At 50.5% G+C, this 17,429-nt stretch overlaps 1 protein-coding gene across 4 annotated transcripts in view; it reads left to right on the top strand.

Annotated features, from left to right (window-relative positions):
* The window catches only part of Kdm2b (lysine (K)-specific demethylase 2B), an 89,403-nt gene that overhangs the window by 25,442 nt on the left and 46,532 nt on the right, over nt 1-17,429 (top strand). For 3 of the 4 annotated variants that reach the window (XM_013023150.1, XM_013023151.1, XM_013023152.1), the window contains exons 6-8: nt 3,472-3,565; nt 4,867-5,020; nt 11,761-11,876. In XM_013023150.1, coding sequence (XP_012878604.1) covers nt 3,472-3,565; nt 4,867-5,020; nt 11,761-11,876 — 364 coding nt within the window. Of the gene's footprint in view, nt 1-283; nt 505-3,471; nt 3,566-4,866; nt 5,021-11,760; nt 11,877-17,429 lie in introns of those variants that run through there. The other variant, XM_013023153.1, reaches the window with a different exon arrangement.

The raw sequence follows: 17,429 nt of genomic DNA on the forward strand, positions 1-17,429 counted from the left end.
GCCGCCCTTTGTGTCTCCCAGCGCCGGGAGTGTGCGCCTTCGCGCCCGCGCGGGTCACCAGCCGCCACGCGCTGCCAGTTCCTCTGGCTTGCCCCTCTGCCGCCAGATCTTGCCCGAGGGGACCGGGCTGGGCCACCTGGGGGGCAGTTCTCCAAGTAGAGGGAAAGCACGGGGGCGGGGTCGCCCCGCCTCCGCAGACCCCAGGCCGCGCCCCGAAGTTGGTGTGGCAGGTGCAGCGCCCCGCTACGGCGCGCCTCCCGCTAGTCCCGGCCTTCGTGAGGAACCCCAGGGCCGAGCTCGGGAGCGGAGCGCCCGCCTGCCGCCTCCCACTGGCGGGCGGCCTCCCTCCCGAGGACGGGAAGCCACCTGGCTGCGGGTCCCGCCTGGAGGCGGCCCGGGAGGCACAGCCGGGCTGGCGGGGGCCGGCGGGTCGGCAGAAGGATTGCTCCGCATAGTGGTGGAGCCCATGTGACTGCGGTGTGCTGGGAAGAGGAAGCTGTGGAGGTCAGTGCAAAGGCGTCACGCCAGAGGGGCCGTGGAGCCAGCCGGGGGTGGCTTGATGGCTGCGGGGACCAGGACAAAGCCGTCCTGTCGCTGCCACCTTGCTTGCAATCTCTGGAGTGGGAGGGGTGGCTTTGGTCAGGTGGCCAGGAAATGAGGGACACTGGGAGGAGGGGCCACCAGAAGGGGCGGGCTCAGAAGTGGTTCCCCAGTCCCCGAGGGGCCCCTGAGGGCAGATCAAACGAACTTGGAGAACTTTCCATGCTCCCAGCAGCCTGAGATTCTCCTTTCTTTCAAGTGCAGTGGAGGTTGGAGCGGGGCGTTGGGAGATGGGCTAAGCGGGGTGATCGGTGTGCCCAGGCAGCCCGAGGACCTGGAGTGGAGGAGCCAAGGTCTCTGCTTTTCCTCTGCTGTGGGTACCCAGCTGAGCATCACAGCCGCCTGAAGGAAGTACCTTCTCCCAGCTGCACCTCCACCCGCCCCCCCTTAAATTGTTTTCTCTAGACTGTTCAGCTGAGGCTGGAGGGGGTGGAAACCAAGGTTAGATTAAAAAAAGAAAAAAAAAACAAACCCAAGCCAAGAGGAAGAGGTGGTTTTAGGGAAGGGAGGACTAATATTTTGAAGTGGTGCTTAGAGAAGGGGCCTGTGTGTGTGTGTGTGTCTGTGTGTGTGTCTGTATATGTGTGTGTGTATCTGTCTGTGTGTGTGTGTGTGTGTGTATGCCTCTCTGAGATCTTTCCTGAGGACTCATCTAAGGTGGGAAAGCAGGCGGGCTAGGAGGGTGCGGAGTCCAGAGCCAGGACTTAAGCAGCCCCAGTGCCCGCTTCGTGACAGCCTTCGTCCTGGGCTGTCAACTACACCCCTCTGGTGGGGTTGCTAGGCAGCGGTTCTCTGATGTACGGGAAGGCCTTCTGATTTGCCAGCCTCCTGCAGACACATGGTTAAGTCTCCTTCCAGCCTATCCGGAGGAGGGAGGAGAGGCACGCTGCCTGCATACTGCCGAGCCCTGGGTCCACCTGAACGGGAGGTGCAAAAGGCAGCCAGAAGGAGGGGGCTCTTGGAGCCCTCTTGCCTTCTACCCAGCTCCTCACCATGTCCACCTTTCCTCTTCCCTGCACTGGGGCTTGCTGCTGGCTCCTCCTTGCTCATCCCCACCCCATTCCTCTTCCCCAAACCACGGAAAAGCAAAGTGCAGCAGGGAAAAGAGGTCAGTGGGGTAAGCGTGTACGTGCAAACATACGGGGCCTCTGGAGGTGGCCACATGCATGGGCTTGAGGGTGGGAAGGCTGCCCTCATCTGGGCTTCCCCCAGAGCACTTGTGGGAAGGGGGGAATTGCAGGAGGGGGCCTGGCACGGTTGTCTGTCAGGCATGGACTTAGGAGCCTGCTCTGTGCTGGTGCCTCCTTTGGCTCTGCTCACTCCTAGGAGGGGCATCACGTTGGGGGGAGATGCGGGACAGGCATATTTCTGCAAGTGTGGGCTCTCTAGCTCTTTCTGGTGCTCAGAAGGGAAGGGAGCCGCTGACCGGTTTCTGCTCTCCCTGAATGCATGTTCCTGTGTCCCCCTTCTGCCTGGTCCGCGCTCCTAGCGTTTTCTCTTAATTCTTTCACTTTAAAAAAAAAATAAAATAGCTTTGTTGAAATATAATTCACATACTATTCATTTGTGAAAAACATCAATCTGATGTTTTTGATTTTTTTACAATGTTTACAGAGTTGTGAAACCACAGTCAATTTTAGAACATTGTCTTCAGCCCAGAATGAAACCCTGATTCTCATTAGTGTCACTGCAAATCCCAGTCGTCCTGGCCACCAGTGGTCTGGGTGCTTGCTTTGGACATCACCTGTATATGGAGTCCCTCTGTGTGGGCTTTGGTGGCTGTTGATTTCCATTGCTTACTTGTCATCCATCATGGCTTGTTTACCATTAAACTTTTTCTGTGCCTTGCTTCATGGTGGGGGGTCTCAGGCATTCCTGTGCATCAGTGCCATGCCTAGCCTCTGGCTGGACCTCTGGTGGAATAATGAGATGAATGGAATAAATGAGACTAGTAGCTGGCAAGCTACGCAGGTGGTTTACAACTGAATTCCAGGGGGCCCAGCTTATACAATGGGGGTTGTCAGCAGGCATCAGAGCTGCGAAGGAGTAGAAAGGAAGCCTCTTAGTTGAGTGGGGCTGAGGCAGGGGTAGAAACCACAATGGCCCACGGAAACTGGAAAACAAAATGCTACCTCCTTCCAGCCCCTAACCCCTCTCCAGGCTCTGGGGAGGATGGCTCTTGCTGGAAATTTGTCACTTGATCACAAGGGTACCCTCCAGGTCAAGAGTTCCAACAAGCTTTAGGTTTTACAAAAACAAAAGGAGGGGCTGGGAAGGTGGCTCAGTGGTAGAATGCTTGCCTTGCATGCTTGAGGCCTTGGGTTCGATTCCTCAGCACCACATAAGCAGAAAAAGAAAAGCCGGAAGTGGCGCTGTGGCTCAAGTGGTAGAGTGCTAGCCTTGAGCTGAAGAGCTGAGGGACAGCGCCCAGGCCCAGAGTTCATGCCCCATGACAAATAAATAAATAAATAAATGGAAATTCCCAGGATCGATGTTTATAGATGAGCACCAAATCAGGCCCTCTGAAGGGTTTCTTCCTGTGATTTGGTTATTGAGCTAGTTTATTTTATTTATTATTATATTTTTTGTTGATCCTGGAGCTTGAACTCAGGACCTATGCTCTTTCCCTGAGCCTCTCTGTGCTCAAGGCTAGCACTCTACCACTTGAGCCACAGTGCCACTTCTGGCTTTTTCAGAGGAGTTTATTGGAGATAAGCATCTCACCGACTTAACTGCCCAGGCTTGCTTGAAACTGCAATCCTTAGATCTCAGCCTCCTGAGTAACAAGGAATACAGGTATGAACCATTGGCACCCAGCTAAGTTATTTTTTTTCCCACTGTCCCTCTCTCCCTCCCACTTCTATGCTGCAGGTACTGTCTGATGAGCGTGAAAGGTTGCTTCACTGACTTCCACATCGACTTTGGAGGCACTTCCGTGTGGTACCATGTTTTCCGGGGTGGAAAGGTGAGTTCCAGTTGAGCTTCCAGCTCTGGTGCATCTCAGGTTCTTTTGTGTGAAGAGGTGTTTATTTACCTCTGCCCTTCCTTTAGCTTCCCCTTGTTTGCCCCCTGTCCGGTGAGCACCTTCTGGGACACTCCTAGGGCCACCTCTGGCTCTCTGTCTCCCTTTGAGTGGAGAAATTAAATCACACCTGGTCACCCTTTCGTACTTACATGCCCAGTTCAGTTTTCTAAACACCTTGGGCCAGTTTGAAGCTGAGTTTGGCAAGTAAGTACCTCCAATCCGCGTACCTCCTGTCTGTAGTCTCATTAATTAATTCATTAATTGTGTTAGTAACTAGGGCATGCACTCAGGGCCTAGACACTGCCCCTTAGCTTTTTTTCATTCCTAGCTGGTACTCTGCCACTTGAGCCACACCTTCATTTGTCTCCCTGCTTTTTTGGTGATTAATTAGAGATGAGTCTCATGGACTTTCCTACCTTTGCTGGCTTTGAACCATGATCCTCAGATCTCAGGTTCCTAAGCCACCAGTGCCTGGCTTGTTATCACTTTTAAGTTTTTTTTTTAATTTAATTTTTTAAAATTGTTCCTATAAAGGTGAAATACAAAGGGATTACAGGTATATAAGTCAGGTAAAGAGTACTTTAAAGCCTAGTTGCCAACATACCTACCTTCAAGAACATTTTACATTGGGATAGACAGCACCCTGACACATATATTCAGAGTGTTTCTGCTGTGTGTGTGTGTGTGTGTGTGTGTGTGTGTGTGTGGTGTGTAAGACTATGCGGGAATGGAGGAGTCCCCGAAGGGACGTGGGTGCTTCTTGAGAATGCTGGTGTGCTGCCCCGCTCATCTGGGTCTGCGAGTGCATTTGCTTTAAATAACTTGTTGGAAGAGATTCTGGAAGGAAGTCAACCCACTTGATTCCAGATGTTTTTCCTCCTTCTCCAAAGTGAGTGCAGGCTGGGTTTTATTTATTGGGCCATTTTATCATACAGCTAGGAAATTCCCTTTCTCTCCTTCCCCCGTCCCTCCAGCCAAGCCTGTAGCTCAGGAGAAAGAATGTTCCATCAAGTGTAGGAAGTGGTCCTTCCCTGGTGCTTGAGCTGAAATGGAGATTTTCTGAAAGTGGCTCCAGCCCTCCCTGCCTTCTCGAGACCTTTTGGGCCCAATCTTGGGGCCCACAGGATGGACGATCCCCTCTTGTCCCTCCCCCCAGGCAGGTGGGGTTATTTCAGTGGGTTATGGAGGACCTGGAAGCAATCAGAGACAAGCCTGACTGCCTCTTTTCTCTCCCTCTCAAGATCTTTTGGCTGATCCCCCCGACCCTGCACAATTTGGCCCTGTACGAGGAGTGGGTGCTGTCAGGCAAGCAGAGTGACATCTTCCTGGGAGACCGTGTGGAAAGATGCCAAAGAATTGAGCTGAAACAGGGCTACACGTTTTTCATCCCGTCTGGTAGGTTCCTTTGTGGCTGATTTGGGATCTTACCACCCATTGGCTATTTCTGCTGCCTTGAGGCCACAGCCAGAGTGAGGGTTTGCTGGGGCTGGTGAGTGGACTGGCCATTGGCAGTCCTGGAGAAGCACACACCGCAGGCAGCAGGGGAAACATCTGTCTTAGAGCTGCGTGCCTGTGGCTGAACTTCTTTTGGGAAAAGTTGCAGGTCTTCCCTCTGGATGTTTTAGGATCTCCCACTGGAGGCTGCTGCGTCAAATGATGACTGGGATCTTTGGGTCAGAGGAGGGACTTGGATGTTTGGATCTGCTGCTGTGAGCTGGGACTTTCTCTGTCTGGGCCTCAGTGTTAGTTAACACATGTACAATTGGAGGTAAAACTTCTCAGAGTGGTGCCTGGACTGGGTCAGCTCAGACATGTTTCTTTTTGAGAGTACTGGGATTTGATATCTGGGCTTTGAGCTTGCTAGGTATGCACTCTTCGGCTGAACCATGCCTCCGAGCCCTATTGCCTATAGTTCTGTGGAGATAGACTGAAGGCTTTTGGCCGGTTATTGACTGAGTCACTAGTAGATGTAGCCAGTGACCTAGGGGCCAAGGGAGTTAGTTAGGTCTTAGGCTGCATTAATAGAGGCCACATATGGGAAGCCATGTGCCTCTTGGTCATCATACTTTGGAGGCTATCAATCTGGAGTAAAGGAGTCTGGAAACCACATAGGGTAACATGAGATTGAAGGAGATGTTGGGGTATTTTATGTGAGAAGAGGTGTGTGTGAAGAAAGACAGTGGAAGGATTTCTCTGTTAGGTAGCAAGCTCCCTATCATTGGAGATATGCATGTCTCAAATCCTTCCACTGGGGAGAAGCATGGACAGTATAGGAGTACCCTGTGGCCATTGAGATACCTTGGGTGGAGAAATTGGCCACATTTAGGTTTCTGAAAGTTGCCCTTGGGTCTGGACACCGACCCACTGATGGGGTTAAGGGATGGTCACAGCTCCCACCACGGAGATGGGACCTGTACATCTGCACACCCTGTACACCTGTATACCTGTATTATCTGTAACCTGTGTACAGGTTGGTATACCTGGGAAGAAGGTAAAGATTCCCCTCAGCAAAATGTGGGATTTCAAGGTGCCTATGTTTTAGTAGGGGTGACTTTATCATCATGGCTCCAGGTCTGTCCTTGAGCCTGTTGCACTCAAGTAATAGAAAGGACCTTTGCTTGGAACCGAGGGCACTGCCTTAGTGGCAGTATGTATGGCAGATGTCCTAGCAAATGTGGGGTAGAGACCCCGGTAGGAGATGGGCTCCTTCAGACTTGTGCTCCAGCCCTGAAAGTATGGGGAAATGGTGGATTTAGAAAAACACTGGAATGCTTCCAGCCTTGCGGTTGACTCTTTGTGACCTGGGGCTAGTCTTTTCCTCTTTCTGCACCTCAGCTACCACATCTCTGCAATGGGGGCCTGTGGGCCCTCTCTGGAGGCCCTGTGCAGAAGGGAGGCAGCTCATCTCCCGCCCTTACCCCAGGGTAGGAGGGCTCTTGACTCTGATGACTTCCGCAAGTTGGGAAGGGTCTTGGAAGCAGCCTCCAAGCCACAGCACAAGTGTGGCTATCTTGAAGGCAGGAAGAGGAGCTCAATGTGAACCTTAGCAAGTAGACCTTTCGGCAGTAAGGGTGATGAGTGAGGTGCTATCAGGTTTTTTTTTTCCCCTTCTGGATATAGAATTCCTCTATGTTGCTCAGGCTGATCACAAACTTCCGGGCTTGGTCTCCTATCCCTGATTTTTTGGATTTTCAAGAGGTAGAAAGGGAGAAAGTTAGAATTTATCATCTTTGGGGTATGGCTTAGTTTTGTGGCTTAGATCAGTGAAATAAAAAAAATAATAAAATAAAATGAAAAAGCTGCAAACTGATTTGTGCTGGTCCTGGATCTTGAGCTCAGGGCATGGGTGCTGTCACTCACGGCTAGCATTTTACCACTTGAGCCACAGTTCTACTTTCAGCTTTTTTGGTGGTTAATTGGAGATGAGTCTCATGGGCTTTCCTTCTCAGATCTCAGCTTCCTGAGTAGCTAGGATACTAGGATTACAGGTGTGAGCCACTGGTGCCACCACCATCTTCAAATTTTTGCTAAAGATGGATATTAATTAAAAATAAAAGGGTCAGGCTGTAGCTCAGTGATAATGCACTTGCCTAGCATGCTTAAGACCCTGTGGCAGAGGGGTGGGGATAGGGGGAGTAGGGGTGGGGTGGGGTGTCAGTCTTTAGTACCATAAAACAAATGAGAAAGAAAAAAAAACCCATTTGTTACTGTTTCATGACTCTTCTGACAAAGTTAGAAGTTCAACTGAACCTTGGTATCCCCAGGAGGCTGGGTCCAACACCACCCATGGATGGCAAATCCAAGTCTAGATGACTCACAATAGCTAAAACAATGTAAATGCCGGCTATTGTTAAGGGAATAATGACCAGAAAAAAGTCTGTATGTTCAGTACAAATGGGATTTTTTTTCTCCCAGATAATTCTGCTCTGCTGTTGGTTGGTTTCATAGATGCAGAGCTGTCTCCTTTCTTGTGTTTGAAGGTATTGGGGTTTGAATTCAGGGCCTTGTGCTTCTAGTCATTTGAGCTATGTCTTTCAGCACTTTCTGCTTTGTTTTTGAGTAGGGTCTTGCTTTCGTGCCTAGTCTTCCTGTTTATGCCTCTCAGGTAGTAGCAGCCTCTTACAAGTAGGTAAGATTGTTCTGAGACCCCGCCACGTGATTGGGTCTATAGGCGGGGAAGGTGGCAGAGGGCTTGCCTAGCATGCTTGAAGCCCTGGGTTCCATTCCTCAGTACCACAGTCATAGCAAAAGCTGGAAGTGGCGCTGTGGCTCAAGTGGTAGAGTGCTAGCCTTGAGCAAAAGAAGCTCAGGGATAGTGCTCAGGCCCTGAGTTTAAGCCCCAGGACTAGCAATAAATAAATAAAAGACTCTGAGTACGAAAGCTCTGTGGTAAAGAATTGACTGATGCAGGAGGCACTGTGCAAAAAACAAAGCAGAAAGTGCTGGAAGACATGGCTCAAATGACTAGAAGCACTAGGTCCTAAATTCAAACCCCAATACCTTCAGACACAAATGTGGGAAGTGGAACAGTGGCTTGCTCAGCTCCAGGCAGCAGATAGCAGCAGGGCCTGCTCATTTTGCCAGAAGGAAGCAATTCAGACTGGCATGTGAAATGTCCCCATTTTGTAGCATGCCCCTGGACCTGACATAGTACATATTGACCTTTTTGAGCCTCTGGTACCAGCCACATGGTCCTCTAGAGAAGAGGCCAACCTTGCTTTATGCCAGCAGTCACGGTGTCCCTGGGCTACCCCTGCACAGAGGGTTCACTGATGCTTGTGACGGAAGCCAGGGCCTGAGTGGGGTGTGGCATCCGAGGTTATCTCTGTTGTGGCTGAGAAGCAGAGACAGAGGTGAGGAGGAAGATGTTGGATTCTGAACTATGAATGTGGAGATTAGGGGTGAGGCTGACTCTGTGCCTCTGCTGTCCTTGGCCCCTCAGGTCCTAGAGATGGGCTTTGTGTGTGACCATTCTCCTCCTGTGGTTACATCTATCCCTTGCTGCTTGGCCTCAATAGCCTTTCCTTACTGCCTTAATATTGCTGATGGCAGATGCCAGCCTCCCCTGCCCAGTCCCAGCCCAGGACACCCGCACACAGGCTTCCTGTTGTCAAGAATGAGCTTCCCTGGGGAGGGTTGGTACAGAGGCAGTTTCTGAGAGCTGTGGTTTTCCCACCCTGATTCTTCCTAAGGGTGGTGTTGGGGCAGCCAAGCAGATGTAAGCAGAGCTGAGGGGTGGGGGGCGGGGGGGGAACTTGGCAGTCGTTCTAGGGGATCCTGCTTGGCCCGCCTATAAGGCTTTAGGATAGGAAGGAAAACAGCAGAAGCCTCTAGAATCCCTTGATTATTGGGCATTCAGATTCCCTGCCACAGCAGCTCCTCTGTTTTCTTTTTTCTTCCTTGTTCATACATGAGGATAATAAACATAAGTCAGATGTGTCTGTGCCCCCACCTCCAGGAGAGAAGAGAGAGTCCAGGCTGTAAATACAGGCTTGTGTGGCTGCCACCTTTGCCAACTCTACTAATATCAGTGGTAGTGCCTCTGTCTTAAGTTCTTGCTTACCAGGTTTCTGCAAAGGAGGGTGTAGTCTCCTTCTGGTGGGCACACAGGCTACAAGAGGGGAGTCTGATGGTACCCCTTGACTCCCTGGTCAGCTTGGGGATGGTCTGGAAGCCAATTTGGGCTTGGGCTTAGGAGGTCACGTGGAGAATCGTAGTAGGAATGGGGCGTTACGGGTCTAGTAGTCCTCAGTCCCAGGCTTAGGAAGCATGGCTTGAATAATGCCAGTGTTGGTAATGGTAGCAATAGCAGACAGCATAGCTCTGCTTGGTGAAAACATAGAAATGCAGTTCTGCGAAGATCAGCTGGCAGGCAGCAGAGGCGGGGCACTGGAAGCCAGGTCTCTTTAAAGGCTGCGGCCATTATCTTTCTGCACAGAGGGTTTGAAGGTGCCCGCAGCGGCATAGGTGGCCACCGAGCAGCATCCTCTGATGACCCACACCAGGAACCTGGGCATGGAAATGCAGAATGTGGTTACCTAAAGCCAAGCCTGTGCCCAGTGAGGGAGCTCCAGTGCTGAGAGGCTTCTGCTGGCTCAGGAGGACAGCCAGCTTGGCCCTCCAGCGGCTGAGGGTCCAGTATGGGCTCTTCTTTTCCCAGAGGTGATAGCTGACTGACTGTGACTCACTTTGGTGAGCTGTTGGGTCCCAGCTCACCAAAGGGGAGGCAGGAACTGCTGGGGCTGATGGGAGGAGGTAGGCTGGACTCTCAGATTTTCTGTCCAGCAAAACAGTGGGTGCCTGGGTCAGAGAAGAGGCTCAGGATCTCTGGCAGATGCTGCTCCCTCCCCCCAGCCCACTCTCCTCTGTCTTCTGCTGTTTCTCTGCCTCCATCTGTCCAGCCTTCACCTCTGTCCCCTATCTCTCATTGTACATCCATGTCTGTCCCCCAGGACTCTAAGGCAGTGCAAAGTCAAGGCTAAAAGCGGAGTTGCTTCCTTCACTAGCCGTAAGGTTCATCAAGTGGCTCAACTCCTTTAGCCTTTGTGTGTGTGTGTGTGTCTGTGTGTGTCTGTGTCTGTGTGATCAAGTGGCTCAACTCCTTTAGCCTGTGTGTGTGTTTGTGTGTGTGTGTGTGTGTGTCAGTCATCAAGTGGCTCAACTCCTTTACCCTCTGTGTGTGTGTGTGTGTGTGTGTGTGTGTGTGTGTTCACGCGTGCGCGCATGCGTGTGCGCCAATGTTGAGTCTTGAATTTAGGTCCTGGATTGCTGTTCCTTGGCTTTTTTGCTCAAGGCCAACACTCTACCATTCTACCATTTTGAGACAGCTCCACTTCTGGCTCTTTACTGGTTAATTGGAAATAAGAGACCCACAGACCTTCCTGCCAGGGCTGACAACTATTTCTGCCTCCTGAATAATTAGGATTATGGGTAGAGCCACCAGGGCTTGGCTAAGCCTCAGTCTTGACAGCTGTGAATGGAGTTGCTATAAAACTATCTCCAGTGCTGGCTCTAGTCATCCATCACAAGAACTTGCCATACGGCCAGGTGTAGTCACCATGTCCCTAGCCTTCATAGGCAGAGGCAAATTTCCTGGGTTCAAATCCTGACAGATAACTTCTCTCTCTTTTTTTTTTTTTGGACCAGTCCTGGGGCTTGAACTCAGGACCTGGGCACTGTCATTGAGCTCCTTTTGCTCAAGGCTAGCATTCTACCACTAGAGCCACAGCACCACTTTTGGCTTTGTCTATTTACGAGGTGCTGAAGAATCTCTCCCAGGGCCTTATGCATGCAAGGCAAGCACTCTACCACTGAGCCACCTTCCCAGCCCCGACTTTCCTTTTCTGTACCTCAGTTTCTTTCTCTGTAGATGAGGGGCTGAAAATAGCATGTCCTTTGTAGAACTTCTGTGAGAATTAGGGAGCTGAGTCCTGCCCCCAAGCTCTTAGATTGTACCTGGCACAGGGGAGCACTCTAGCATCCATACCACAGGTAACAGGGAAGGCTCTGGCCTGGGAGCCCAGGGAGGTGACAGGACATGGCCCTTTGCTCTTGAAAGGGAGAGGTGTTGCACCACCAGGTGGACGCAGAAGTCAGGTGGGTGCAGGAGCCATGTGTCTAAGGCCACCCCCTGGGAATGCTCCTGGGAACATTTGAAGTCAAGAAGGTATACTCTGAGAAGTAGAAGCATGACTTGGGTGGTAGAGCGCCAGCCAATGAGCAAAAGTGTTAGATACCAGTTCTGAGTCCTGGTCCTGGTCACTGTGTAGCCATGGTTCTGCGCAATTCCTTTTCCACCCCTCCTAAGGCTGGTGCTCGAGGGGGTGGGGGGTTGAGACATAGGCTCAGGAAAGATGTGAAGCTTCCTGGCCACTGTGGAAATAGGGTCCCAGGAGGAAGGCTGGATGATTGAGAGCCTCAGAGAAGGGGCTGGTTTATAGCTTCCCAGCACTGGACTTGAGTTAGCCAGGACCAGTAAGACTTCCAAGCTGGGTCCTCCATGCCAGCTAGGAGCCTCCACATTCTGCATCAGGCCCCCAGTGCCCTCCTGTGTTCAGTCTTTCCCTCCCTCCAGCCTGGGAGGAGTGGGTCCCCAGGGGCCAGGGCTCACCCTCGCTCTTCCCTTCCTTGTCCAGGTTGGATCCACGCAGTCTACACCCCTGTAGACTCTCTGGTGTTCGGCGGGAACATCCTGCACAGCTTCAACGTGCCCATGCAGCTGCGGATCTACGAGATCGAAGACAGAACCCGGGTAAGGAGGCTTCCTTCTCCTCTAATGGGGTGCGGCCTCTTCCACCCCCTGCCTCAAGCTGGGCCACAAGAATCCTTTCCTCAAGCTCCTGGAGTTTCTGTTCATCTCCGGGCCTGAGGCTCCCCCCCATCCTCCAAGCCCCACTGTAGAAAAGGATGTGTTTCTTGAGAAGGCAATGTGACCTATCAGGAATTGGACTTTTTGTTCTTGTCTGGTGTGGAAAGGAGTTGGAGAGATTGAGGATCTTCTTGGAACGAAGCCTGGCCTGGGCTAAGGTCAGGTCCTGGCTGTCCTTTCAGGTCATTTCTCTGGCAGTCCATGTCTGTGAGTCCTCTCCCAGGTCCCCAGCTCAGTGCTCATCTCAGTGCATGCTAGCAGTGTCTCATGAGGTGCTCATGATTCCCAGGCCCAGGTCTGTGCCTGGGGCCGTGACAGTAACAGTGCCTTTGGTGGTTTCTCATGGATCAGCTCTCTCCCACCCCACACACTCAGGGACCAAGGGCCCACAAGTGCCTAGCATTCTGTGCATTTCCCCAAAAAGCCTTGATGGCTGGGACCTTGCCATCATCCCCCCTTTCCCTGATGTAGTTTTTTTTTTTTTTGGGGGGGGGGGTCTGGTTGTGGGCCTGAACTCTGGGTCTGGGTGCTGTCCTTCAGCTCTTCAGCTCAAGGCTAGCGCTCTACCACATGAGCCACAGCACCACTTCCAGCTTTTTTTTTCTTCTTATGTGGTGCTGAGGAATCGAACCCAGGGCCTCATGCATGCAAGGCAAGCGCTCTACCACTGAGCCACCTTCCCAGCCCTTCCCTGCTATAGTTTGACCACATGTCCCCATGCATTCAATACTGGCCCAAAGGTCCCTCTTTGATTTTTTTGTGGGCTATTTAAGTTTTTATTTAGAGGAGATCAGGAGATTGAGATCTGAGGATCACCTTTTAAAGCCAGCCTAGGAAAAAAAGTTCCCATGAGACTCTTGTTTCCAATTAACCACTCAAAAACCGGAAGTGGAGCTGTGGCTCAAAGTGGTAGAGCACTGGCCTTGAGCAAAAGAGCTTAGAGACAGTGCCCAGGCCCTGCCCTGAGTTCAGGCCCCACAACCAACCAAAACATTTTTTTTCTTTAAAAAAATGGTCACTATTTGAAATGTACAATGGTTTCAGGTATATTCACAAATGTAACCTTCATTACTAATTCCAGAACATTTTTGTAATCCCTGACAGAAGCTCTGTGCCCATTAGCAATTGTTCCTCCCCGCCTTCTCCACCAACTTCTGTAGCCCCTTATCTACTTGCCTCCCTAGGGACTAGCATTTGATGTAAATGGAATCCCATAATGTGTAGCCTTGTGTGTCAAGCTTCTTTCATTCAGCATTATGATTTCAAGGTTCATCTCTGTTGTAGTATGTCTGTCCCCACTGTGGGTAGACTACGCAGTTTCTCTTCTCATGGAGGTGGACCCTATAGGAGCATCGCAAAGCTACTCCAGGCTGCATCTATTTTTCCAGTTTGTTTGCAGCCTACATTTTCATGGAATTACATACCTGAGATGAGATCTTAGTCATTCTGTGTAATTGGTATCTTGTATTAGTCCTAGCATTGAGGGGCTGGGACCAAGGGTCCTGGAGAACACTTGGAGCAGTCAGTTGAGATACCAGGTCTGCTTACCTTTCTGCCCAGCAGATTTGCTGTCTGATGCCCAGGTCTGCAGAGACCCAGATCTAGACCATGATCTTGTGCAGATCCCCTGGCTCGTGGACTTTCTTCAGGCTAGCCCTGTCTGGAGCACGTGCCCGGTGCCATTTAGGAGAACGGCACTGTTGGGGCACAATGGTCATGTCTCAGTCTGAGTCAAGTGCTTCTGGACTTGGGCCAGCTGTTCTTTGGCCGACCCTGAAGAAGAGCCCAGTGTGTTTGTGAGCAGACCAGAGAGTGTGGGTAGACACAGAACAATCTAGAGGGAGAAGTCAGCCCTGGACTTCCCAGGCTATTCCTTAAAGCTGAAGTCATGCTGGGGTTTCTGAATGCTTTGGCAACTTAACTGGGGCTCTGTCCACTCCCCTGAAGATCTAATTGTACATTGCAGAGGATCTGAGCCCTGTTCTTTCCCTCTCCCCCACTGGCGGCACTCAAGGCCAGGAGGCAAGGTAAAGGAGGGACCCCAAGCCTCACACTGATCTCTGTGGCATGTTGTCCACATATGGATGTATGACAGGGCCTGTCTCCCCAAGGCCTCCTCTGCCTGTCCTCTGAGTAGTCAGGCCTCCTGTCTGGTTTCGTTGAAGTAGATTGCTGGCTGGGGAGGGGCTGTGGAGTAGGCTAGGCTGGAAAAAGCAGGCTTTTTTTTTGGGTCCGGTTGTGGGGCCTGAACTCTGGGCCTGGGCGCTGTCCCTCAGCTCTTCAGCTCAAGGCTAGTGCTCTACCACTTGAGCCACAGCGCCACTTCCGGCTTTTTTCTTTTTGCTTATGTGGTGCTGAGGAATCGAACCCAGGGCCTCGAGCCTGCAAGGCAAGTGCTCTACCACTGAGCCACCTTCCCAGCCCAAAGCAGGCTTTTTAATCTGCTTTGATTTCTGGTCTTTGGAGAGGGCTTGCCTGCAAGATTCAATTGTTTATATTTTAGCAGTCAATGCAGACAAAAGGCACTGAGGAAAGTCCTGCAAGCCCAATAAAATGCTGGAGTTCTTTTCAGCTCATTACAGCTTAATTCCTTGCATCCCTATGAGCTCCCTTAAGAAGGTTATGGCCATTTAAAAATTTTTTTTCACCTGAGTGCTGGTGGCTCACACCTGTAATCCTAGCTACTCAGGAGGCTGAGGTCTGAGAATCACAGTTCAAAGCCAGCTAGGGCAGGAAAGTCTGTGAGACTCTAATCTCCAATAAACCACTAGAAAACTGGAAGTGGCACTGTGGCTCAAGTGATAGAGCGCTTGTCTTGAGCTGAAGAGCTGAGGGATAGCGCCCAGGCCCAGAGTTCAAACCCCACGACCGACCAAAAAAAAGCCCAAGGACAGTGCCTGGGCCCTCAGTTCAAGCCCTAGGAGCAGGAAACTTTTTTTTTTTGTTTTTGTTTTGTTTTGTGGGCTTTGTTTGGAATCAAGTGCTGTAGGTCAGGCAGAGGAAGTGTCAGTTTGCAGACTGTCTCAGAAGAGGAATTTGCCACTGTGGCTCAAGATGGGGGCCCTATCCAGATCCAAGATCCCAAGATTCTCCATGGTTCAGGAAGCCTTGTCTTGCTCTCATTGTTTCCCTTTTCTGGGCTGGATGGTAGGTGACCTTATCCTGTAGCGTCCCTGCACATCAGGCAGCCAATCGGGTGCAAGCCTTTGAGGACTGGTGGAGAAAGTTTCCCAGCTCTGAAGATGATGATGGTAGAAAGCTTCAGCAGAGTGGATACGCAGCATGCTCATTCCTTTAACATCAGATCACAACGACTATGACACACTTTTAACTCAAGTTAAGCTAATAAGAGGTGGGAAGCTGGGCACTGGTGGCTCACACCTATAATACTAGCTGCTCAGGAGGCTGAGATCTGAGGATCACAGTTCAAAGCCAGCTTGGGCAGAGAAGTGATGGAGCACTAGCCTTGAACACGAAGAGGCTCACGGATAGCGTCCAGGCCTTGAGTTCAACCAACAACAACAATAATAAAAAGATAGGCAGGTCCAAATGAAAAATCCTGCAAAGGACTGCCTCTTATACTTGTCTCTCTCTTTTTTTTTTCTTAAATGGCTCAAGTGAAAGCAGCCTTCTCTGAAAAGGTAATGCCAGCTTGTGCTTCCCCTCATAGCCAGTGAATCTGTTTGGAACGTGTAAATAATTTACCTTTCTGCACCCTTTTCCCCCTACCATCAGATTTTTTTTTTCTTCCACTGATTTTTTTTTTCCAGGAGAAAAACAAATTTTAAGATCCTTCCACCCACCCTCATGTTACTTTTTCAACTCCTTGGCACGGGGAGTTCTGAATGCATGGAGGCTTGCGCTGTCATCTGCAGAGGCACTCCCTTCTCAGATGACCTGGGACTCTGAGGAAGGGTTCAGGCAATGTGCCGCTTGAATAAGCCTTTGGAACTTAAATTGAACCCTTGAGATCCACTGATAGATTTGGTTACTTTCCTGGCTGGGAACGGTAGTGCTTTCTGACTGCCTTGCCTTTTGTTTTGGGACTGAGGTTGATTAACAGCTCAGTTCTGTTGAGGCTCCAGGTTTGTCATCAAATAATATCGAGCAATCCTGTGTTTAATGTTCCCAGGCATGTGGCTGAAACCTTTTGAAGGCGAAGGGTGGAAGGCGACAACCCATTTGTAAGTCAATTCTTTGCAAATTTTGCTTCCTGCAGCCCTCTCTTGGAAAAAAAAAATTTAAAAATTAAAAAAACAACAACAACACAAAAGACCCAAACCCTTGAATTCCTTCATCAGCATTTATTTTCACCCAGCTGGTTTCCCTTGGGTTCAGCAATAAACAGGGGAGATTTATCTTCCCTTCTTGAAATAGAGCCTGCCCTCCCAATTTTTTTTTCCTCCCATGTTAGATTCTTAGGCATCCTGATAGCCGGTAGTGGCACAGTAGTTTGGACAAGTGTCCAAAAATTTTAAAGTCAAAATGTCATTTGAGTCAATTGTCAGTTGCATGAGAGTGTAAGTTCCTCACCTTGCATTTTAGGGGTTGACAGTGTTTTTCAAAGTCATTTGGCCCTTGCTTTGAAATAGGGGTGGGGCCAAGTACCCTGCCCTTCTTCATCACAGGAGATCACAATCTGCTTCATGCCCAAGGGCCCACCTCTTTCGTAAACTCCAGGGGCACTGATTTAATATTTGAAAAACAATTATTAATATATATATATATATACACACGTATATGTATACTTTTACTATCCTAGCAATGCCATGGAGGTTCTCATAAAGTAGCTGGAGCCAAGGAAAACGCTAGACTGTGATCCAACTCCATGCATCTCCCCAAGGAACTGAAAAGCATGTGACAACCTTGATCACGTCCCAAAGCATGTCATCCACCAGGCACAGGGAGCTCAAACGGACCCAGTGTGCGGATGAAGTGACAACCCAGAACGGGAAAAGGCCGCATGGCTGGAATACAAGTTGGCAGGCGTGGACAGGGAGCTGAGGGCAGGCAGCACGGAGGCACACGGAGGATGGCAGGAAAATGTGTTTTAGGGCAAATGGAAGATAGTGATCTGCTTGTATTGGTCTGTGTCCCCCAGGTATAATACTGCCCTGAGTGTGAGCAGATCAGGGACAGGGTAGGAAAAGGGAAGAGGGATCTCTGGTTCACAAACATATCCTTGGCAAGAGGGCAGGCCAGGTGTGAGTTTGGACACGCTAGACCCATTGTATAGCATCTGAAGGACCCTGACACATCCTTGTTCTTCCTCTGCCCACCAGTTTCCACAAGGTTCCCCTGTGCTGGAGTCATCAGTGGTGTTTCTCCTTCCTATCTCTTGCTGTCATTTCCTCCACACAGACTCCTACCTGCCATCATCTCAACCCCCCTGGGACCTAGGCCTTTTTGATAGTGTTCTATACTCACTGTCTCCAC

The sequence above is a fragment of the Dipodomys ordii genome, unplaced genomic scaffold (assembly GCF_000151885.1).
Source record: "Dipodomys ordii isolate 6190 unplaced genomic scaffold, Dord_2.0 Scaffold66, whole genome shotgun sequence".
In the NCBI taxonomy this organism is placed as follows: domain Eukaryota; kingdom Metazoa; phylum Chordata; class Mammalia; order Rodentia; family Heteromyidae; genus Dipodomys; species Dipodomys ordii.